At 41.1% G+C, this 25,018-nt stretch overlaps 1 protein-coding gene across 4 annotated transcripts in view; it reads left to right on the top strand.

The window, feature by feature from the left end:
* The window catches only part of SBF2 (SET binding factor 2), a 463,684-nt gene that overhangs the window by 341,920 nt on the left and 96,746 nt on the right, over positions 1–25,018 (top strand). For all 4 annotated transcript variants that reach the window (XM_070491087.1, XM_044753304.2, XM_044753303.2 and 1 more), the window contains one exon: positions 7,405–7,473. In XM_070491087.1, coding sequence (XP_070347188.1) covers positions 7,405–7,473 — 69 coding nt within the window. The remainder of the gene's footprint in view (positions 1–7,404; positions 7,474–25,018) is intronic.

Genomic DNA, 25,018 nt, shown 5'->3' with positions numbered 1-25,018 from the left:
GGGGGCTTCCTATCACAGCTGTTGTCATTTAAAGTTTGGACAGCATCATTACAAATGAAGCCCTGCTGTGAAATCAAAGTCAAAAGGCATCTTGGCATTCCAGCCATTTCCTTAGGAGAAGATTACAGCTCAAGCCTGTTGAATTTTATTGCCTTGGGCCTCATGACAGTCTTCAGAAACATGCAAGGCATTTCTGTTAAAGAATCTCAGATGTGCTAGGACACGGGGGATGACATTCTTGTGCACAGCAGTATCCTAAGCAAGGGGGTGAGGAATAAGTCAGGAAGAAAGAGATGCTTCACACTTCTTGCTGTATTCTGGGATTATTTTATAAAATCCATGGAGACGATAGAGAACATATGGTGATACCATGTGGGAAAAAGGTGTGTTTTCCTACATGGTCTGCCCATATATTTGTGTCCTGCTTTTTTGAGGTATAATTGACAACCAAAATTGTAATATATTTAAAGTATACCATGTGACTGTTTGATAATAGTACATTGTGAAGGGATTCCCACAGTCGTGTTAATTAACACATCCATCACCTGACGTATTCACATATTTACCCTTTTTTTGGTGAGAATACTTAAGTTCTATTCTCATAGCAAATTTCAATTATACAATACAGTATTATCAGCTATAGTCACCATGTTATACATTAGATCTTAAGACCTTATTCATCTTATAATTGAAAGTTTGTACCCTTTTACCAGCCTCATCTCATTTCCCCTATGCTCCAGCCCCTGGCAACTACCATTTTACTGTTTCTGAGTTTGACATTTTTTTTTTTATTCCACCTATAAGTAATTCCATGCAGTATTTGTCTTTCTCTGGCTTATTTCACTTACCATAATGCCCTTCAGGTTCATTCATGTTGTTGCAAATGGTAGGAATTTTAAGGCTGAGTAATATCTCATTTTGTGTGTTTGTGTGTGTATACACACCACATGTTCTTTATCCATTCCTCCATTGATGGACACTTAGGTTGTTTCCACATCTTGACTATTATGAATCATGCACACAACAGTGAACATGGGAGGACAGATATCTCTTTGAGATCATGTTTTTGTTTTCTTTGAATAAATACCCAGAAGTGAGATGGCTGGATCATGTGATAGTTCTATTTTTAATTTGTTGAGGAACCTCCATACTGTTTTCCATAGTGGCTGTGCCAGTTTACATTTCCACCAACAGTATACAAGGGTCTCCTTTTCTCCACACCATCACCAGCATTTGTTTTGTCTTGCCTTTTTGATAATAGCCATTCTAACAGGTGTGAGGTGATATGTCATTGTGATTTTGATTTGCATTTCCCTGATGGTTAATGATATTGAGCATCTTTTCACTGTGCCTGTTGGCCATTTGTATATCTTCTTTGGAAAAATGTACGTTCAGTTCTTTTGCCCATTTTTTAATTGGATTATTTGGTTTTTGCTATTGAGTTGTATGAGTTTCTTGCATGCTTTACTGGATATGTGGTTTGCAAATATTTTCTCCCATTGCATAGATTGTCTTTTCATTTTGTTGGTGATTTCCCTTGCTGGCAGCTTTTTAGTTTGATGTAGTCCCACTTGTTTATGTTTGCTTTTGTTGCCTTTGCTATTGGTGTCAAATCCAAAAAAATCATTGCCAAGACCAATATCAAGGAGCTTACCACCTATGTTTTCTTCTAGGAGTTTTAGTTTCAGGTCTTGCATTCAAGTCTTTAATCCATTTTGAGTTGATTTTTGTATGTGGTATAAGATAGGGGTCCGGCTTCATTCTTTTTTGTGTGGCTATCCAGTTTTCCTAGCCTCACTATTTTTTAAAATAAAAACCTAAATGTGACTCCAAGGTAATGACTGCCTTCGAAGTCCTCTCTCAGTTGATTGTATCACTTTCTTTGGAGGGACTTCTGATTGATTCATATTCTTCCTCCTTCCCTCCCTCACTCCTCCCCGCCCTTGTCTGTCTACCTGTCTCTCTTCCTCTCCTCCTGCCCCTCTCCCCTTTTCCTCCTCTACTCTGCTACTCCTCTCTTTCCCTCCCTCCCTTCCCCTCTTCTCTCTAACACACACTCATTTCTACAGGTGTGACGGAGGGAGACGTTACTCTGACAGTTCTAGTAGTCGTTCTTTTTATATCTAAAACTCATGTTCTTGAGTTTAAAACCAAAGATCACTGGAACTAAGTTGAGCTATCCAACAAGTGACCTGACTCCAGCAACCATTCCCAAAGACACATCAGGAGTAAACATGCTTGTCCCTCACATTTTAAAGATGTGTTCCGTTCAGCCAGGAATTTATCTCAGTCCTTTAAAGTGTGTTCTTATTTGTCATCTGTGTTCCCTCTTAGCACAGTTTTCTGAGTTCATTAGCTACAAAATGCCTGCCACATAGTAGATATTCAATAAGTATTTGTTGACTGAGTGAAAATTGTGATTCAACAGAGTATCCTGCCAACTACTCTCAACACTCATTCTGGAAATCTAAGACCTAGCAAGATAATTTTTTTCTACTGATTTTTCTGCTTTTAACATTTTGAAAAAAGTGCAAATCATTCAACAACTTTCCATAAACATTGATAGTGCTTCTTATTCACTGCTATAGAAATGCCATCAAAGAACTAATAGTTTAGTAAAGAGACAGAAAAAGGAAATAGATGATTACAATATACTGTGCTATGCTAAGCATTTCCTAGCCTCAGTGATAGTAATAACAACATTTATTAAGTACTTGCTATGTGCCAGGTACAATTTTAAATATTTTACTTGTATTACTGATTTTTAGCTTAATCATATTGTAGCCTGACAGCTGTGCCTGTATCTTATTAATCTTGAGTTTTAGTGAGGCTTACTTTATGGCCTAGTGTGAAGTCAGATTTTCTAAATCCATGTGAACAGTTGTGGGTACAGCGTCAGAGTATAAATCAAGTAGATTTTTGTACATAGTGTCTTATGTATATCCCATAGCTCTAACTTTTTAAAAACTCTTCTCTAGGGTTACTGATTTTTCTACCTACTTTTGATCTGTCAATTACTGAGAGAGGTATATTAAAATCTTTTGGTGTGATTGTGAATTTATCTATTTTTCTTTATAAGTCTGTCAATTTTTGCTTAATATGTTTTGAGGGTAAGGCTAAGTTATTAAGTTTACACACACTTAAAATTGTTATATGTTTCTGGTAAATTTAACTATTTTATATAATGCTTCTTTTTTTTCCGGTAATGCTTTTTGCCTTAAGATTATTTTTTATGATTGTTAAAATAGCTGTCTCAACTTTGTTTGGTGTTTGCTTGATATATCTTTTTCCATCCTTTCAACTTTTGTGTGCTCTTAGGTTATAGATATGTCTTTTTAAACAACAAATACTTGGATTCTAGTATTTTATTCAGTGACAATCTTTGTCTTTTAGCCAGAAAATTTGATCCATTTCTGCTGTTATATTTTTATTTATTCCTACCATCTTAGTTTGTTCTTTTCTGATTGTTTCCCTTTTGGGGTTTCTTTTTCTTGCTTTCCTTTGAGTTTCAGATTTTTGCATTTGTCTGTTTTTCTCTTATTCCATTTTTTCCTCCACTAGTTTGGAAGTCATAACCCATTCTATTTCTGTTCCTTTGGCAATAGTATAGAATTTTTTAAGTTTATTTATTTTTTTGTGAGAGAGACGGACCCTGAGCTAACATCTGTTACCAATCCTCTTCTTTTGGCGTGAGGAAGATTCACCTGGAGCTAACATCCACGCCAATCTTTCCTCTATTTTGTATGTGAGTCGCGGCCACAGCAGACCCGCAAACCTGGGCCGCCAAAGCAGAGCTCACCAAACTTGACTAGTATGGCAGTGGTCCAGCCCAATAGTATAGAAGTTTTTAAATGCTTACTTAATTTATCAAAATCTAACTCCAGTCCACCACCTCACAAATTCTGTGCTACCGTGGTTGCACATATTACTTGTATCTCAATTTTCTTTAATATTGAAAGAGATTATTGTCATTGTTTTGTGTAGTCACTGTATGTTTAGATTTACTCACGTATTTATCAGCTTCCTTGCTGAATTATCTTTTTGTATCTCAAACTTTCCATCTGGTGTCCCAAGGGCCCAGGGATCTCAGCTTTATGGTAGTTCTCCTAAGTGACTTGCTACCCTTGGCAAGCACTGGGCTTTGTTTCTTATCTCGTGAGTCCTTTGAGTTGTTCAAAACTAGTTCTCAAATTTACTTTGCTCACCAGTTGTTCCTGTGTAAAATCATGCTTCAAAGCTCTGTTTATCTCTCCAAATCCCCACTTAACTTACATTTTGGTCTGAGTATTCTTACTTCCTTGCCAGTTCATTGCTTTGCATTAAAGATTTTAAAATATTTTCTGTAGCATTTTTAATTGTTTTCAGCAAAAGTGCCTGTCAGAAGATGAAATCAACCATAAGTCAAGAAATAAAAGTCCATAACTCAGTTTTAAAATGATCTTTTGGTTGGAATTCTCTGAGAATATTTTTGATGATCTTCTATCATCATTTTTCCAAAATATATTTTCAACTTCTTTCTTTAAAAGTGTTCTTAGTCAAATTAAGTTTGGAAATGCTGCCTACCAAATTCCCTTCATCCAGTCACAGACCAAAACCCTGAGAAGTCCTATAGTTTTTAAAAAACAAGCAAACAAAAACACCTCATTCAGTTTTGTTTACCCAGCATTCCCCCAGTTTCCCCCCAAGTAACACTATGAATGCTCTATGAAACTAGTGTTTGCAGAAACCGTTTGAGAACACCCCTCTACACACCCCTGCAGAAACCTCTTGGGTGTGTTTCCTTGCATAACCTAGGAGTCCTCCTTGCAGAATCAAGCTTCTCTCTCCTAATATGTTGTGTTTGCTGTTATATTCAGGGATCTTGATGTTTAATGAATTCTATTTGTTTGTCCTTTATGGAAATGAGATATTTCCCTCAAATCAAGGGACCATCTTGACTACCAGCCATGTCTGAGAGACCTTGCTCTACCAGTGACCATTCTTTTTCATCTCTCCTCCCCTGGATTTTCCTCCTTAGTGAGTCCCTTCTAATTCTTATAGAATCAAAATATTCATCTGGTTCAGCTTTGCCAAGATTCATGAAACCGCCCATTTGGATGTCACAACTCCTCAAACAGCTGTCTTATTACCTCCCTTTCCTTTACAACTATGAACATTTACATTCGGGGCCTTTTGTTTTACTCTACTCACCTAACGCTAATCATGTCAGGTTCACCAGTGACCTCTACGCTCACAAGTTTCTTGGCTTTCTCTCAAGCTTCATTCTACTGAATTTCCTCTGAAGAATTCAGGACTCTCAGTCATTTCTTCTCTTGACATCTTTAATACTGCTCTCGCCTAATTTTCCTTTCCCGTCTTGATTTTCCCTTACTCCCTCTACATAAATATATGACTTTCCCAAGTTTCTATCCTTAGCTCCTTTTTCTCATTCCTCTCTCTACATGCATTTGTTCCTTTATTCATTCACTTATTCATTTATCCAGTAAATGTTTACTCAGTGTGATGAACTAATTAATTAGAAGCATTATTTTTGAATAATATAGGAAGTTGGAGCCTATCTTTTAGTTATTGTTTTAAATTGGGTCAGAGAGTGTCAGCTATATGAGAATGGTTCTTTATTGCAGAGATTTGTCTTATCCAGAATTGGTTCAGTATTCTTTGGAGTTGAACATTCAGTGTATTCTGCAACTGTGTTTTTCAGAGCTGACAATGCCTAGAATTCAGTCGAGGACTCTTTCAACACAGAGTAATATCAAATGTACTCACGTTAGGCAAAGCTAGCATTAGAGGAGATGGCCACCTTTGGGCCATGATTTGTGAAAGAAAGTTTCCTCCTTTCTTTCCTCAAGTCAGTGCTACACCCTCCCCACTCCCACCCCCAGCCCTGCCAAGCCTCAGTAGTGTTTTGAAATAGGCCAAGATTGTCTATAGTGTTTTTTCACTCTGACTTCTGACCATTCCTCCTATTTTCTATGAGTCTTGTCCCTGAGACCAGTGACCTTATGCAGCAGTAAGCCACCTCCTGCTCTGCTGTTGAGGCCTGTTCCGTCTGACCTCGCTCTCTCACACTCCAAAATTAGTGCTGGAGGCTCAAAAAACTCCTATTCTCCACCACAAGAATAGGAGGAAAGCAATCAACTACAAAAGGCAGTGTCTAGAGGAAAAAGCACCACGCTGATAGGTGGATAAATCCAGATTCCTGTACTGGCTCTATGCCTGACTTCTAGCCTTTCTTTCTCATCTGAAAAGTGGGAATTGCCTTAATTGATTATCAAAGGCCCCAGTTCTATGAGTTTAAAATCAACTCATACAAAAATACGAATAATTGATGGCTGGTGAATTTGCATTTTGATGGAGATAGTTACATTGTCTAAGGTTGGGGCTGTAATTATTATACCTGACCCTCTAAGCAGAAGGTCAGTTTCAGCTTTTGCTGCCCTTGGGCATTGTTCCAGATCCTGGCCTCTCTATGGCTCACATTGTGCCCCACTGCCAGACAGAGGAAAAACTGGTTAATATAACTGTATACAAATACTCACTTAGCATAATGTCCTCAAGGCTCATCCATGTTGTAGCATGTGTCAGAATGTCCTTCCCTTTTGAAGCTGAGTAGTATTCCAGTGTGTGTGTGTGTGTGTGTCTGACATTTTGTTTTCATCCGTTGGGTTGCTTTTACCTTTTGGCTATTATGAATAATACCTCTTTGAACATGAATCTATAAATATCTATTTAAGTCACCGTTTTGGATGTATACCCAGAAGTAGAATTGCTAGATCATATGGTAATTCTATCTGCCAATTTTTGAGGAACTGCCATACTGTTTACCTAGTAGCTGCACCACTTCACACTCCCACTGAGATTTTCTGACTATCCCATTCCCCAGCAACATTTCAGCCAATAAATTTTGGCATCAGTGATATTTTTTGCCTGATCAGTAACAAAATACCCTTTGTATGTAACACTAAGAGAGAAAAAAATATTTCCCATCTATTATTAGGTGTGTCCCAGTCTCAGAGAAGTTAAAATGTGAAAAAAATATGTATCTTAGACTCTGTGAAATACAGTAGTTACATATACTAAAACCCCCTCTAAAACTTTTTTTGTATAAATTAGACAGTTTTTAACACAGTCTTTCTAACACTGGAAAGTAAAGGTAGCTGCTCACCCATAGTGTATGAAAATATCTTTCTCAAATGTGTTTTATCTTGTTTGTGAAAGAACGTGCTTCAGGGATAGTTTGGGGGTTGTTTTTCAAACTTACCTAACGAAGCCTTCATGACAATTTCAAATAAAAGTAAAAACACCATAGGACAATAAAAAATGTATCCTAGATTTTTGTTTCCATAAATTTGTGATTTCTGGTAAATGTCCTAATAATGCTTATTTCTCTTTGTTTTGTCTAAGGATTGTTCAAGTTTAGAAGAATATAACATTGCTGCAGCGTTACTCCCTTTGACGAGTGCTTTCTATAGGGTAAGTTTCACTGGTCTACACATGAGCTCATATGATTTACATAAATGTATTCAGTTTGATTTGTCATGGAACTACATGAATCTTGTCTCTTTAGTATATCTAAGACATATCTGTGGTTATATATATTATAACATTGCATACTATGTGTAAAAAATTTAATACATAATGTTAAATCATCTCATAAGATAGAATCCCACCCATTCCGTCCCAGCTTTGTTTTTCTTTACAGCACTTTATAACACCTGAAATTATGTTATGTATTGATTTGTTTACATTTGACTATTTTTTCCCACCACAGAAAGTAAACTCCATGAGGTTGGGATATTGTGTCTTATTCGCTGCTGTATCCCAATGTCAGTCAGTAAATATTTGTTGAATGAACAAACTAAATAAATAAATGGGGGCAGAAATTAGAGTCTAACCTCATTGGCAACTTCTATGAACCTTCTGAAAATTTTCTGAAATGTTCAGTAACTTTCTTAATTCTGTCATTTATTACCATTCTCCTATCCATACCTTTTCATAAAGAGATTAGTTCTTATGGCAAACAAATCCAGCAGATTCTTCTTATTCTCTCTTTCCTATGAAGGACTTGTAAGGAATTAAATAGCCACACTCGGAACAGCTCATTTAATGTATCCTTCTGAAATGTGCAGTAAGAAAGAACAAACTTGTGGAGCCAGGCTGGCTCACTATTCAGCCACACACAGGTAGCTTTAGGAGACCCAGGACTTCAAGAAAGGTGGTATGGAAGGGCTTCTGGCTTAAGCAACTCCATGTTTCAAGGGCTCTAAGTCAGGGCAGCTTATTAAGTATTTCCAGATCTGTTTCAATAGAGAACGAGGCGCCGGATGAAGGGTGTCAGGTAGAGTCCGAGCTATGAAATGATCCATGCCCTTAGAAGCTGGCAGTGTTCTCTTCTTTTTGTCCTGCCCATCCTTTTTGTTTCATCCACTGTTTTTAATTGATGAGGCCTAGCTACCTTCTGCATCTACTAGGCGCCCAATAAATATTTATTGATAAGCCCAGTTTTTTAAAAACTTTACTTCAAATAGTCTGTTCATAGGCTCTGAGTTAAAGCTCTTAACCCAAAAGTTCTCCATAATCAGGATCTCTGTCTCTGCTGTTAAGTCACTGCATTTCCATCTTTCTTCCTACTTACCTTCCCATCCCCTTCTAAAACAGAAAGTGGAATTTATGAGGTTCACACTTCTGAGAACCGGCAAGTCATACTAAGCATGCTCAGGAAACAAGGACAAATCTCAAAAATATCAAACAAATGAATTTTGGGGTTAGAACCTAATGACAACTGACCAGAGCTTGAGCATCATCTTTTGGTCTTCTCTCCCCAGCTTAAGCCCAGCTCCAGGCCCACTGCACTTTTTCTTCAATGCATACGTATTAATCTTCTCTGAACTCCCTAGTCCCTCATCTTATTCCTCTGCTAGCGTGGAGAACACTGTTACAAAATAGGCCAGGCTCTCCTGGATCCTAAGCCACCTAGGACGTTTATCTCCACATCAGAGTAGCCAGAAAACTCAGTCCTATATCTAGCAACCTTCATATGGTCTCTCACATGGGCACTTGTTAAAATGGCATTTAAAATCTTTCCCACTTTCAACATCTGAGGTATTTTTTAAACTTAAATATTATGTAGAAATATATAAGAAGAAACAGGGAAAATAAGAGTTGGTAGTAGAAACTCAGTTGCTCAAGTGACCCAAATCAGTTATGATTTTGTGTGAGTGTGTGTGAGAGAAAGAGTGGCCTTGAGCTAACATCTATTGCCAATCCTCCTCTTTTTGCTTGAGGAAGATTGTCACTGAGCTAACATCTGTGTCAGTCTTCCTGTATTTTGTGTGGAATGCTACCTCAACGTGGCTTGACAGTTAACTGGATCATATTAACCCTTTTACAATGTATATTCCTGAGAGTTTGATCCTGATAGCAGAAGCACCATGAGTGATATACGAAGTGAGGGATTTATTGTAGGGACCAGCCCCTACACTGGTATGGAAGCTGGGGAAGAAGTTTATGGAAGGCTTTGCATTAGGGTCTACCTGTGGGTCTGGAGTCTCTGTAGGTCATGAGGACAGCAGTCAGGAAGAAAATCTGGACATGGCGCAGGAAAGAACTAGAACAAACTGTATATCTCTTACTTCTTCCAACCTCGACAATGCTGATGACCTACAAAGGAAGTGGCACTGTTGGCCACGGAGCTACGCTTTCACCTGGCCCTGGACTAGGAGAAGCTGAAGGAAGAGATCTGGCAGGAACGGGAGGAATTGTGAACTTAGTTCCTTCCCCACATCAACAAGATGAGCCCACAGATCAGTGAGAAAGTGTATGAGCTACAGTGGCACCTGGCATCCTAGACCAACCTTCAGCGTGTAATGACTGCTGCTTCATTTTTGCCTTCCAAATCTTGGGCAAATTTCTCTTGTGGCCGACCCTCGCCTGGAGCCATAGAGGGAAGAGAAGTCTGGGAAATGTAATTCCAGCTTAGCTCAGTTTACACAATACAAGACCATCACGCTGTGTTTTTTAGTTTTATGGGAGTTTTTAATGCAATTGGTTAACTTGTTGGGCTAAATGCCATGCTGTTTCTCTGTATTATCAAAATTAGTAATTCAAACTTATGTTTTAGGGGTGGGCTTATGGATTTAATTCTTTGTTGTTGGCTTGGTTTGATTTGGTTTGGTTTGTTTTGGTTTGATTTGGTTTGAGTGTGAATTAGTCAAAGTCCGGTTTGGAGCCAGAAACCATACCAGTAATATGAGCAGGGAAATTTTACTCAGAGTTGTTTTTTTTTTTTTTAAAAGATTGGCACCTGAGCTAATAACTGTTGCCAATCTTTTTTTTCTTTTCTGCTTTTTCTCCCCAAATCCCCCCAGTACATAGTTGCATATTTTAGCTGTGGGTCCTTCTAGTTGTGGCATATGGGACACTGCCTCAGCGTGGCTTGATGAGTGGTGCCATATCCGCACCCAGGATCCGAACCAGTGAAACCCTGGGCTGCGGGAGCAGAGCACACGAACGTGGCCACGGGCCTGGTCCCAGAAGGAGTTAATAGTAGCAGGGGATTAGCTACTAAGAAGTGAAAAAAATTCTAAAGAGTGCAGGAATAGCAGGTATAGGGAGCAACTACTACCTCTCAGGCTCAGGCAGCGTACCCAAGAAAGGAGAAAAGTTGGAAGAGGGCTCCTCCCCAACAAGACTGAGATTCAGACCTTGTTGCAGAGGAGTTAATGTGGCCACTGGATGGTACGGAAATTTACTGAGGTGCCACAGACCAGGGCTGGCAAGCAGGAAACTGCCTGCTGACGAGACTTGCTGGGAATGCACTCACTAGAGTGCCTGTGAAACTCGATCGGAGGCACTGTCTAGAGGACCACTGAAACTTGGTAAACAGTGAGCACCTCTGGGTGTCCCACACACCACCGGCAGTTGCATGCCACAGGAGCAAGAAGGAAAAAGCACACCAGAACCAGGGAAAGAAACCACTTTCAACTGCAAGGTCACTTCAGCACCCCTTACTGACAAAGCTTAACATTGTGCCAGCTGGCAAGGGAGAAATGTTTCCAAGTCCAGCTCCAGCACCACAAAGCAGGGCAAAGAAAGGCAGATTTGGAAGAAAGAGGCACTACATCAGTAACCAACGCAGAGGGGTTAGGGAGCATGAGCAGAGAGCATGCTGATTCTAAGATACTTGCTAAATTTCTTTCTAATGGGAGGTTATTTCTGGTTTGTTAATTCAGGAAAATTCTGTAGATGTTTTACATTATCCTGGCCACAGATTGCAAATGAACCTTCCTCATACTATTCAGCCAGTACAAACTCCTGGGCCTTGCTCAGCATTTCTTCAGAGAATGGACACAGGTGTTTGTCTTGTTTAAACTTACTTTGAAAATATTTGTAATGACATTTATTAGTCTTTTTTTTTCCAACATAACAAAAGTTTACTGAGAATCTCAATATACAAAGTTACTGTGCCAGGCCACGTCATGGGCAATGATGTGAATACAACGTTGACCCGGCCACTTGGAGCTTACGTTAATCTTTCTAATACAATAAAGAATAAACAAAAAGCTCAACTGGTGCACAGTTCTGTCAACTAGATGGACATTTTCTTAAATAAAAGTAAATGTATATATGGTTAGAAAATTCAGATAGTACAGAAAGATATAAAATGCAAAATAAACGCTCTCTTTCCCATCTCTACTCCATATCCTCTGACAGTTGACTTCTTCTGGGGGATAAAAAGTAATGGATCATTGCCAGCATAAACAGATAAAATTATCTTTAAAAAAAACCTAAAGTACTGAAACCATTCACACTGTTTTCTCACCTTGCTTTTTTTACTTAGTAGTATGTCTTAGAGACCCTTCCATAACCTAATTAGCTATACAGCGCATATCCCTAATTATTTTTAATGACTGCATATATATTTTCTTTTTAATGAAAGGGTAGTATATATATACTTACCATTCTCATAAGAGCAGACTATTTCATTGGCCCAGATAAAACGTGATGTTTACCTTTTAGAGCTTTACTTATTGTGTAAAACTACCCAAAATATTCTACTTGTAACATTATCTACCTTAGGTCCTTGGGAATTTATTATACCACAGCCACCACAAATTTAGGGTTTTCTCCCCTATATTTAGTCCATGCCAGATAGTTTTGAACAGGACCAAATTTCAGAGATCTTTTGGCATGGACCAAATGTCTCTATGGATGTTTGGGACAGGACTCAAGATGACCAGATTTCAAGGACCTTTTGGTGTGGACCAAATGTCTTTTGGACATTTTGAGCAAGACCAAATGTCCTGCAAGGCCCTATTTACCTTAAATTCAAGCACCCTGAAGAGACACCTTCCCAAATTCCAAAGATCTCCAACATGCACATGGCACTCCGAGGATGTTTTATAGATCATGATAGGTCTTACTTCAGCATAGGAGCATTATTGAGGCACTCATTCTCAGTAGAAATAGATTTGTTTCCGAACTCAGTGAGTTTGTCTCTTGGTGAGTACAGAGCCAAAAAGCACCACCAAGGCTAAAGTGGGTGAAGAAAAAGTTTATTGTTACTTAAGTGATGGGGATAGCTCCCAAAGTAGTGTCCCCAAAAGCCTAGTGCCAGTGGAGACTTTATACACAAGAGTGCAAAGGATGTGTTACAACTGTGTAACAACTGGGCTCAATCAGGGCACATGTGCAGGTGATTACATAACAAGTTCAAGGTACCGTTACATAACAAGTTCAATGTAACATGCCATTGCATAAGGAGATCAAGGTACCATTACATAACAGGTTCAGTGCAGTGTGCCATTACATAACAAACTCAGGGAATATGTCGTTACATAACAGGTCCATGGTAACTTTTGAACACTTGGAGCTGGAGCAATTTGCAGGGGTCTTGCTGCTACCTTGTGTTTCACCGTAAGATGGGAACATCTGCAAAAACGGGGACATCAACTTCTGAAAAACAGCACGTTGTCTGGAAATCATTTGACAGACGATGTTAGTTATTTATCAGATTCTTAGTAACCCTTTCCTTGCCTGGTTCCCAGTCACAAATTCCACCCTGAGATATTTTATTCCTCATTCTTGAGGGATAAGTTATGGCATTCAGCCTTCCGTAACTACTTCCTGCCGATCAGGCTCATTGTTAAGGGAGTTACAGGAGTAAACACTCATGCTGCCAGGCTAAGTTTCAGGGCTGTCTGAGGAGTTCTGCAATGGTTGGTACCATCGCAGAACCATCACTTGTAATTTGAATTATTCCAACCGCGAACTAACAAATCTAACTAACATCGTAAAGATGCATGAGCCAAAAAGTAGTGGTAACAGCAGTACAAGGAGGCCTATCAAAGGCAAGAACCAGGTTGCAGAGGAGATGGCCTTTTTTACAGTGTCCCATACCTCAGTGGCTGTACTACTTTTCTGGTTAAAGGTGTGTGGCCATGTAGCTTGGTAACATATTTTCTTAATATTCACTTTACCTTCTCCTGATGTATTCACCCATGTACAGCATGAAGTATTAGTCACTGCACATATACCTTCTTGCTCAGCCAGTAGATAATCTAAGGCCATTCTATTGGCCAGCACCACATTGGCTAGTGAATCTAGGTATACTCGTATGTTGTGGAGTGCATTTCCTGTATTACTGGCCAATGTTTCAGGAGATTTAGTTAGGTTCCTTAGGGTCACTTCATGGTATGTGAATCTTCCCCAGGGTCCGGCCAGTCCTACTGGTAATCCAGTTCCTGCCAAGATCAATCCAATAGCCCTTTTCTCTCTGGGATAATGTTGGGTGTGCTTGCTTATTGTTATACCTGTGAGACCCATCATTCCCATTGTACATTGTCCCACATAATGTACATTATCTAAGCACGGATGGGCTATTGCAAGGAGTGGGGAAAGGAAGACAGCAGAAGGGGAATGATAGTCAGGGAGCCTATGGTGTGGGGAGCCACGGAGGAAGACATATCCTGGAAGTGCACAGGCCCATCGGGGTGTGGTACTGTTAAACCAGCTGAGTAGTGTAATGCCCCAACCGGAGGCATTGTCTATGCAACTGGGAGATAATGGTCCCCCACGAGTTGTTATATTTTATGGGGCCTATGGGTACCCTTCCAGCTACCCAAGAAGACAGGTAAGTAAGCTCCCAGTATCTAAGGGGCTTTTGCCTTTGTATTCCTGTCCAAAGTTTGCAGTGGTTTAGAAAGTTTTCCCTCGGGCTTTTTATATACCTTTCAGTTTTGGGGCACCAATGAGTTTCATTTGGGCTGCAGTATTGGATAATATTAGAAGTGGTGGGTTAGAGGCTGGCCCAGTGGTGCGCACGTTCCGCTTCAGCGGCCTGGGGTTGGCCACTTCGGATCCTTGGTGAGGACATGGCCCCGCTTGGCACGCCATGCTGTGGTAGGCGTCCCACATATAAAGTAGAAGAAGATGGGCACAGGGGCTGGCCCCGTGGCCGAGTGGTTAAGTTCGCGCGCTCCGCTGCAGGCGGCCCAGTGTTTCGTCAGTTCGAATCCTGGGCGCGGACATGGCACTGCTCATCAGACCACGCTGAGGCAGCGTCCCACATGCCACAACTAGAAGAACCTACAACGAAGAATACACAACTATGTACCGGGGGGCTTTGGGGAGAAAAAGGAAAAAATAAAATCTTTAAAAAAAAATTTAAAAAATTAAAAAAAAAAAAAGAAGATGGGCACAGATGTTAGCTCAGGGCCAGGCTTCCTCAGCAAAAAGAGGAGGATTGGCAGCAGTTAGCTCAGGGCTAATCTTCCTCAAAAAAAAAAAAAAGGGGGGGATAGGTTATATAGAGGATTGGTTTATGTTGCCCTTTGCTGGTAAACATCAATGACGGGTTTCACTGATTGAAGTGCAGTTCAGATACCTTACCCCCTCATGACTAGAGTGATTTGTTACTGGGATAAGATTTAAACAATTTAGTTTTATACCTGAAGAGCCCAACTCTACTGCAAGAGAAGGGGGTCCACAAAAAGCCTTTGGGGCCCTTCAAAAAGGCTAATGTTGGGTTCTGATTCTATAGGATAAGCAACAGCCCATCCACTTTTGGTTTGAGGGCACTTATGGCATGTCCAGCATTGGGACAATCCATTACCCTTTGCTGTGATTCTAGAAAGGTTTACTCTTGCATTAGTTTCCCAGGGAGTTAAGGGGGCCTGTATTAATGTCCCTTGTGAATAAAGATAGATAAGGATACAAGCTATAATATAACCAGTAGATTTAGGCATTACTTATTTCTGGATCCTTGGCACCCTTCCGGAACAGGAACTTCAAGTGTGATATTAGTTTGCAGGAATAGGAATCAGTGGGAATGGTGACAGTTTCCAGTTCTTGAGCTTGTTCAAGCCAAGTGTGGTGGATCCAAGGGGTCACACCTTGCAATTTAAGAGAAGAATGAGTGGTTAGTAAGATCAAATAGGGCCCTGTCCAAATGGGGTTAAGCTGGTCCTTGGGGCACCTAGACTTCCAGGTTTTCAAGTGTACCCATTCCCCTGGCTCATAGGGAGGAAGCTTTATTCCTGTAGGAGAAGGAAGATTCATATTGACATGTTTATGATGGTTAGACATCACTTGCCGTAGGTTGATTATGTGCTTTACAGCTGATTTGATCTCTTTGTCAGGATGCATTATTAAACCTGTATCACCCAGAAAGGCCCTTCCATATAACATTTCAAAAGGACTTAACTTGAGTTTTCCTTTCGGAGGAGCACTGAATCAGGTCAAGGCAATGGGCAAAAGCTTCAGCCAGTTGTCCTGTGCCTCTTGGCAGAGTTTGGCCAAAGTGACCTTCAGGGTATGGTTGGTTCTTTCAGTTTTCCCTGAAGATTGAGGTCTCCAAGCTGCATGCTGTTTCCATTGTATTCCCAGTGTTTGAGAGACTCTGGCAACTACTTTTGATATGAAGGCCAGGCCATTGTCACTTTGGACTGTCCTAGGCAGTCCAAACCTTAGGATGATTTCTTTTATCAGTCCTTGTATCACTTCCCCTGCTTTTTCTGTTCTACAAGGAAAGACTCCAACCCATACAGTAAAGGTGTCTACAAAAGCCAAGAGATACAAGAATCCTTCTGGTGCAATTGGCATAACCATAAAGCCTACCTGCCAGACTTTCCGCAGCAAGCTTCCCCTGGACTGTATGGCTCTTGCCACAGGTGGTATTGGTGGCCTGGTGTGTATATTATTTTGTTGGCAGTGTACACGTTGCTCTGTTATCTATTATCTCCTTTAAACATGGAGTTCTCATTATGCCCAGAAGCCAGTTGTACAAGGTTTCCTTTCCATAGCAAGTGGAATTGTGAGCAAACTTAATTATTGCCCAGGCTGTATTTTTAGGCAACCAGACCTTTCCTTTGCTGTCCATCATCCACCCCCTGATATAGGAGACATTGGAGGTCAGCCCTCTTAGCTATCTCTATTTCTTCTGGAGTGTATTTGGGGGTGAATTTGTAGAGAGGTGAAGAGGGAATGAGGCCAGTTGGAAAACCTCCTCTGTTAAAGCTGCTTGTTTGGCGGCTGCATCAGCCAAATGATTTCCCCTCATCACTCTTGATTCTCCCTTCTGAAGCCCTTTGCAGTGTCCTACCCTGGCCTCCTTTGGTTCGTTGACTGCTGAATGCAGCCTGAGAATTTCCCTTCCATATTTAATTTCTTTACTGTCATCTGACAAAAGACCTCTTTCTTTCCGGATAGCCCCGTGGGCATGAATAACAGAGAAGGCATGTTTGGAATGAGTATAGATAATTAAAATGTTTTCTTCCCGCCCCCCCCCCCCCCCCCCCCCCCCCGATTCTAATGCCTTTGTCAGGGCAGTGAGTTCTGCCTTTTGTGCTGATGTTCCTGGGGAGAGCACCTCTGCTTCTATGGTGGTGGAGGAAAACCACGACATAGCCTGCGAGGCGCTGACCATTAACAGCCAAACTGCTTCCATCCACAAACCACACTTCCTCTGCATTCTGCAAAGGGTCACTCTGGAGGTCTCTCCTGCTTGAATATATCCAATCCACTAGCTCAGAACAATGTACCAGACGCTCCTGTTATACAGGAAACAAAGTGGCTGGATTTAGGACCTGGCAAGACTTTAAGAGTAGCTGAGGATTATCCAGCAGAGTCACCTCATACTGCAACATTCTGCCACTCGTGAGCCAGTGGTGTCCTCTCATTTTCAAAACACTTGAAACCTCATGTGGGGGCTGCACAGTTAGGGGTTATCCCATCGTGAGTTTTTCTGCCTCTAATTAACAGGCAGGTGGCTGCCACGGCAGCCCACAGACACAGTGGCCAGCCCCGGGACACAGTATCCAATTATTTTGAAAAATAGGCCACCACTCTCTTCAGAGGCCCAAGCATCTGAGTTAATACTCCTAAGGCCACTCCTTGTTTTTCATGCACATATACATCAAAAGGTTTAATTAAATCAGGTAAACCCAAAGCACGAGCATCATCAAGAGCTCCTTTAGTCTTTGGAAAGCCTGTTCACGTTGCTTGTCCCACTCAAAGGGATCAGTTTCTTGCCGCTGCAACTTATCAAATAGAAGTTTTGCTATTAATCCAAAATTGGGAATCCAAATGCAGCAGAAACCTGCCATTCCCAGAAACCCTCATAACTGTTTCCTAGTGATTGGAGGGGCCAGTTGGTAAATGGCTAATTTTCTTTCTTGGGGAAGGCTGCATTGACCTTGTAAAATTATGAACCCCAAATACTTAACAGTTGCCTTAGATATTTGTGCCTTTTCTATAGAGACATTATAACCCCTTTCAGCTAAAAAGTTCAGAACCACAATTGTGTTCCTGTTGAAAGTCCTCCTTTGTGGGGCTGGCGATGAGGACGGCACCTACACACTGCAAGAGTCCCACAGCTTAATTTTAAGTCTCTTAAGTCTCTACTCAGGACTTCTCCAGAAATGGTTGGGGAATTTTTAAATCCTTGCGGCAACACCAGCCAACAACATTGCTGTTTTTGATGAGTCTCAGGATCCTCCCATTCAAAAGCGACTAATTCCTGAGACTCGGGGTCCAAAGGGATGTAGAAGAAATCATCCTCTTTAGGTCCAGAAGGTGTTATATTTACTGTCTCCAGGCAAGTTTGCTAGGAGGGTATATGTGTTCGGGACCAGTGGGTGAATGTCTCCAACAGCCTCATTTACAGCTCTGAGGTCTTGTAGAAACCAATATTCTCCCATCCTGGGTTTCTTTTCTTTTCTTTCTTTCCTTTTTTTTTTTTTTTTTTTTGGTGAGGAAGATTGGCCCTTAGCTAGCATCTGTTCCCAGTCGTCCTCTTTTTTTGCTTGAGGAAGATTGTCCCTGACCTCACATCTGTGCCAGTCTTCGTCTATTTTGTATGTGGAATGCCAGCCACAGCATGGCTTGATAAGCAGTGTGTAGGTCCACGCCTGGGATCCAAACCTGTGAACCCTGGGCCACTGAAGCAGAGCACGTGAACTTAATCACTATGCTACCGGGCTGGCCCCCCATCCCAGGTTTCTTAATAGGCAGGATGGGGATGTTGCAGGGAGATCTGCAAGGCCTTATTAATCCTTGCCTTCAAAGAACAAGAATTGAAGAGAAATTTAGTACACAAAAATATTTTCACTTTAAAAAATAGAACAAGAATTCCTGTTTAATACAAGCAGAATCCCTGCTAAAGCCTCAGGGTTTCGAGGGTATTGTTTTACTCAAAGCCAATGGTCACTCTGCTTCAAGTCTGCCCGAACAAGCTGGGCGTTAACAGCCGGTCCCACCTGCCCTTGTGCCCAGAGGTTGGGATCAGCCTGAGTTAAAACATTTTCTGGAATGACCTCAGCCGGTTTGGTCCACTCATGAAGGAGTGCCATAAATTCCACTCTTCTGTTCTGAGGAACCTGAATTTCTGTTTTGTCCTGCTGGAGACTTCTGCTGGCCCCTAACTTTGCTAACAGATCCATCCCCAGCAAGAGAATTGGACACTCTCGAGCTTATAAAAAAGTGTTTTAACACTTGGGAGCCTATTTCACAGGTCAGAGGCTCTAGCAAACACTTTGTTTCTCCTTTTCCTGATGCCACCTTTATATTAACATTACCTCTTGGACAGAGTGCCATTTTTGTGGTCAAAACAGAGTATGAGGCTCCCATATGGATCAGGAATTCAGTTTCCTCTCCTGCAATATCTAAAGTAACCTGGGCCTCCTCAGAGGAGGTTTCGAGAGCTGAGCGGGAGCCGCTCGGCCTCTGTCATCCTCTCCGGTCAAGGATAGCTGGAAGGAAGTGGACTTGTCCAGCCCCTTCCCTCTCTCGGGATGGTTTGGACAGTCCCTCTTGCAGTGTCCTTCCTGCCTGCAGTAAGCACACTGACCAGGCCCAGGCCCTACAGGCACCTTTTTGGTCCCATACTGGTGGCCGTGGGTGCTCACCTGTGGCGATTTCTTCCTTCCTCTTTGGTTACCTGGGAAAGACTGCAACGCCACTGCTAAGAAGGCTGCTTGCCTTTTCATCTTCTCTTCTTTTTCTCTTCTGCCACATCTCCCTTGTTAAAGACCTTAAAGGCAATCTCCACCAACTGGGAGAGGTTGGTCTCAGGACCAGTGGCCAATTTCAGGGGTTTCCTCCGGATATCAGGGACACTCTGAGATATGAAATAGGTTCCTAGCACCAGGTGGCTACCTTCACCCTCAGGGTTCCAGGGAGTATATTTGTGAAGACATTCCCTCAGTCTTTGCATAAATGCTGACAGATTCTTAACTGGCCTTTGCTGAATTTCCCTTAATTTGTTCCAGTCAACAGGAGGTTTTCCCGCTGCCTGCATCCCCTTCAAGAGCATATTTCTATAGTGCTCTAAGGCGGTCTTGTCCCCTGTTCTATTGGGGTCCCAGTCTGGATCTGTGGCGGGCACTCACTGTTTAGCCAGTCACCAAATCTGGTAATTGGGCTGATTGGCATATTGTTTATCTGCCACTTTTGGGGCCTCAGCTAAAACTGCCGCTTTTTCTTCTCCAGTGAGGAGGGTTGACAGGAGAGTCTATGTATCAGCCCAAGTGGGGTTGTAAGTAGAGCATATCCCCTCATTAAAGTAAGGAGCTCTCCAGGTCCACCTGCCAACCCTGAGAATGTGCCTTCCGATTGTAAAGGTCTGAGGTGGTGAATGGCACGTGCACATTTATAAGGTTCCCATCCCCCTGGGAGACTTTGCATAAGGGAAAAACCCCGCTTTTCCCTGGATTGTAGCAAGTCCCACTCTAGCAGGGCTATGAGGCAAGGGAGCAGGGATAGGTTTAGGAGCAGTAGTGAATGAGTGCAGCTCTTTAGGGGCAGACTTCTGATTGGGAGGCTAAGGAAGCGGCTGCTCTGTGCTTCCCACTGGAGCTGGGATGGGCGAGCAGACGGCAAACTTCCCCATCCCATCTTCTAGCAGGATAAAACAGGTCCTCATCCCCTGGAGGACTTTCTAGCACTGGGAAAGTATTCTCTTTGGGGGCAGAAGGTTTAGTCTTAAATTTGGTCAATTTGTGTTTTTGCGGTAGCCCCTCATTTTTATCTAAAGCCATAAAGCCTTGTATATAGGGAATTTCTTCCTATTTCCTTTCCCTTTTGCATAAAAAGTCCAATTGTAAGATGCCATTATATTTCAGCAACCCATTTTCTGGCCACCTTTCCTGATTTCCCAAGTTATATTGGGACCAAACTGTACTACAAAAGAATATCATTCTTTTTTTAGTCATGGGAGTACAGCCAAACAATTGCCAGTGATGAAGGAGGCACCCCAGGCGCTCTCCTTTGTTATGGATGCTGTGGTGCCCATGCTGGTATTACACGTTTATTTCTAGTTCCTAGGGAGTAGTTAGTAAACACACAAATCTTACAATTTTAATGTAGATATAATTAAAATACTTTCCTACCACTATCAGAGCTCTTTAGCAATAACACACGCACACGCTCAAGGAGGTACAGCTGAGCTCCCCTTCCCAGAACTCAGAGCTGCCTATACAGATCTCTCCCTAGATTATGGAGGATTTTCTCAGTCAGGCGTCCCCAACCAACCTCCCCTTCAGCCAGGACAAAGATATCTCTCAATCTCCCAGACCTCTAGCTGCTTTGGCCAGAACAGAAACCAAACCCAGGAAGCAGAAATCTGTGCAGTTCATACCCCAAACCATTCTTCACCCAATTCAAAAAGATACTTAAAGCCAACTGGTGGGTCCAGCACTACCCACCGCTCCAGGGGAACTCCCAGATAGGATTGGGCTGGTGCGGCCAGTGAGTTCATCCAAGGTGGCAGTGGTGCCGGGCCGGTGAGTCAGGCGCCCAGAGGAACCTCTCCCTTTACCCTTCACCAAGTCAACAGCGGCGTAGGGGAGTTAGCCCGAGCAAGCTGCCGCTGCCCATTACTTACCCTTTTGGAGACAGTGTCAAGGATATCAGGCGTCAGAGGAGATGTCCCATCTAGGTCACCAAAAACTGTAACCGAATTCAGTGGGTTTGTCTCTTGGTGAGCGCAGAGCCGAAAGCACAACCAAGGCTGAAAAGTGGCTGAAGAAAAGGTTTATTGCTTGTACAAGCAATGGAGAACACTGAGGATAGCTCCCAAAGCAGTGTCCCCCGAGCCTAGTGCCAGTGGAGACTTTATACACAAGAGTGCAAAGGATGTGTTACAACTGTGTAACAACTGGACTCAGTCGGGGCACGTGTGCAGGCCATTACATAAGAAGTTCAAGGCACCGTTACATGACGAGTTCAAGGAACATGTCGTTACATAACAGGTCCATGGTAACTTTTGGACACTTGGAGCTGGAGCACTTTGCAGGGGTCTTGCTGCAACCGTGTAAGTTTCACTGTAAGATGGCAACATTTGCAAAAATGGGGGCATCAACTTCTGAAAAACAGCACATTGTCTGGAAAAAGTTTGACAGACCATGTTAGTTATTGATCAGATTCTCAGTAACCCTTTCCTTGCCTTGTTCCCAGTCACAGAATTCCCCTTCAAAATTCTCATTTCATCAGCATGTAAAAACGTCTTTTCTAGTATTCAGTCACAGAAGATTTATTTTTATTAGCAGGTTTATTGGGGTTTAATTTATATACCATAAAATTCACTCATGTTAAGTGTACATTTCAGCAATTTTTAGTATATTTTCAGAGTTGTACAACTACCACCACTGTTTGATTTTACAACATTTCCATCACCCAAAAAAGAAACCTTATGCCCATTTACAGTCACTCCCCATTCCCAGGCAACCACTAATACACTGTCTCAATAAATTTGCCTTTTCTGGACATTTCATGTAAATGGAATCATATAATATATGTTTCTCTATGTCTGGCTTCTTTCCCTGAGCATGATGTATTTGAAGTTCACCCATGTTGTTAGAAGATTTATTTAGGACTGTTAATTATTAATTAAGAATTTTCTACACCCAGGGTGCTTAGGTCACCTTCTGTATTGTTTCAAATTGTATCTAATTCAAAATGTACTATATAAACTAATTCTCTTTTAATAAATACATTAGGAAAAAATGTGAGCTGTAAAGCATGATTTCTCAGTTTGAAGAAATATATATTTTATATTTCTATTGCTAAATTTTAACTTTGGCTTATACATTCTAAGTGAACATCCACTCGCTTATCTGAATGTAAATAAAATTTGAGACCTAGGTATTATTTCCATTTCAAAATATAAAAGCCCAAGGCAAGTATATTCAGGGTGAAGTGATACGAAAATCTGTTGATCACTACCTGAAAAAAGTCATGTGTGTAAACCTAGCTCAGAGAAGCAGAGAGTGAGCATTAAAGGGTGAAGAACCCCAGAATCTCCTGAATGACCTTCCTGCTACCAGACTCTAGCGGTAGTTCTGCCCCCAACCCCTGCTCCTCAAAATGAGTAAACCAAAATCTGTTACCTGCGTCTTTCGTGTCAAAGCTTGATGTTCCTTGTGTAAGCCTATGTCTATAATAGAACATGGTGAGGAACAGAAGTCCAGAGGAAGGTGATAGGAATAATAATGATATTATTATTGATTTGAATTTTACATATATATTGATTGAATTCTTATTACATAGCATAAGATGCTACATTTGACTTGCAGTACCTAATCCAACCCAGTGGACATTATTCCTATTTTGAGGTGAAGCAAATGTGGCTTAGAGAGAATCGATACCACTTAGCTAGGAAGTGGTAGAGCCAGGACTCACTCAGTTCCGTCTGATTCCAAAGCTCATATTCTTTAACTATAAAGAATTCCCCAAGTGAGTCCCAATTTATGCAGCATACTTCTGGGAGCTCTTTTTGTCTGTTTGCTTATAGGTGCTGATTGGCATTTCTCATACCCCCTCATTTCTCCAACCATTTTCATCCATATATCCAGCAAGGATACTTCATTAAGCTTTGGCTTGGAGGGGGCAAAGTCAGGAAATGCTGATTAATTGGATGTTATGGTTAATATATAATTGTCACATATCATTATTCCTAAATTTCTAATTTCCACATATTTCTAATAGGAAACATAGTAAGTACTCAAAAAATCACACCAGATGTACTTTTGCATTTCTCTGATGATTTTGAAGTTACTTGAGTAACTAACTGGCTTTGCCTTTTAGTCATTAATACAGACCCTGCTTGTCTTACTATAGAGATGACAGCTCGTAGATAATTCTAACTGTGGAATCCAAGTGAACCCACGTTCGTGGGATTAAGATTGCTGCTAGAAAAAAATCTTATGGTAATATAAAAAATAGATATTTCATCAGGTTTTTTTTTACCCAGTGGTAAATGACAAGAGAAGTTCTTAAAAATCTACAAAATAAGAAAAGAATTTTGTTTTTCTTAGACTTTATAATCTGGATACATCGTATTTCCTACAACAGATCTCAAAGGATTACATTTTTGGCACAAAAAAAAATGATGAAGGGTCTTTTTTCTGCTCTAAAATCAAATAGTAATCTTAAAAATGTTAGCAGAAAAATGTTTGAGAGTGAAGACAGGCATCAGCACTGGGCTGAATCCAAATTTGGCCTTGGAAGAGATATGCATGTGTTTATTATAGCAGATGCCTCCAACACAGCAGAATTTCAGAGTGGCCAGAGAAATCCTGTCTTGCTTTTATTTCCTCCCTTCATTTTCTTCTTGTGCGTTAGGACAGCTCAGCATTCCTTCCTCCCCCTCCCTCTCAGCACAACCTCTTATTGCTCCTCTTATTGCACTTTTTCTTTCCAGTTTTAGGTGGTTGCTCCTTTCTCCTAGTCCTTCTGGAAAACCTCTGCTTCTGAGAAACTGTCAATTATTACAATTAGTTTAGAATTACTGTTCTTTATTAATACTGGTTTGTGGTCACTGTTTAAACTAGTGATATAAGGCAACAATGGAATAATTTACTCAGCAGCTTTAGAAGTGATATTACTATGTTTTTCAGTGAAGAATTAACAAGTATTTGTGGAATGTTTTTCTGGACTTTTCAACTTCTTTCATATTATGATCAAAGGTTTGGGGCCCTTTTGTTCATTCTTCAGAAAATAAGGCAGTCTACTAGGACTGGTTTTTCCTCCATTCCAAAAGAAATTTAGTACAATTCAGTTCAATAGATGTTGAACTACTACCGTGTCCCAAGTGTTAGGAAGACAAAATGAACAAGTCAAGGTCTTCGCCCTTGGGGAGTGTGCAGATTTACAGAAAAGATCGATTAATAAAACAAATTACAACGTAAGTGTTCTAAAACAGATAGAATGTAAGTACTCTAAGTACATTAATTTCTGGTGCAACAAGGAACACTACAAAGAAATTGTGACATTTGTGCCTTGGAAGATAAATAGGCATTTGTCTTATAGGTGAGGATGAGATGAGCAGTTGGTGGGCAGTGAAGACATAAATGTTACAGGCAGAGAAAGCACCATGAATCACTTACTGGGAATTGTGACTGGAGACGGAGGCAGGAAGAAAAGGTAGTCTATGGCTAGACTATGAGGAGCCCTATGTGCCACGTTAAGGAATTTGAATAATGTTAAATAAGTAGCAAGGATTTTTTACTTCGACACTCATGAT

Source organism: Equus asinus, chromosome 20, assembly GCF_041296235.1.
Source record: "Equus asinus isolate D_3611 breed Donkey chromosome 20, EquAss-T2T_v2, whole genome shotgun sequence".
NCBI classification, from domain to species: domain Eukaryota; kingdom Metazoa; phylum Chordata; class Mammalia; order Perissodactyla; family Equidae; genus Equus; species Equus asinus.
The sequence above is the reverse complement of the archived record's forward strand: the minus strand, read 5'-3'. Positions and strand labels throughout refer to the sequence as shown.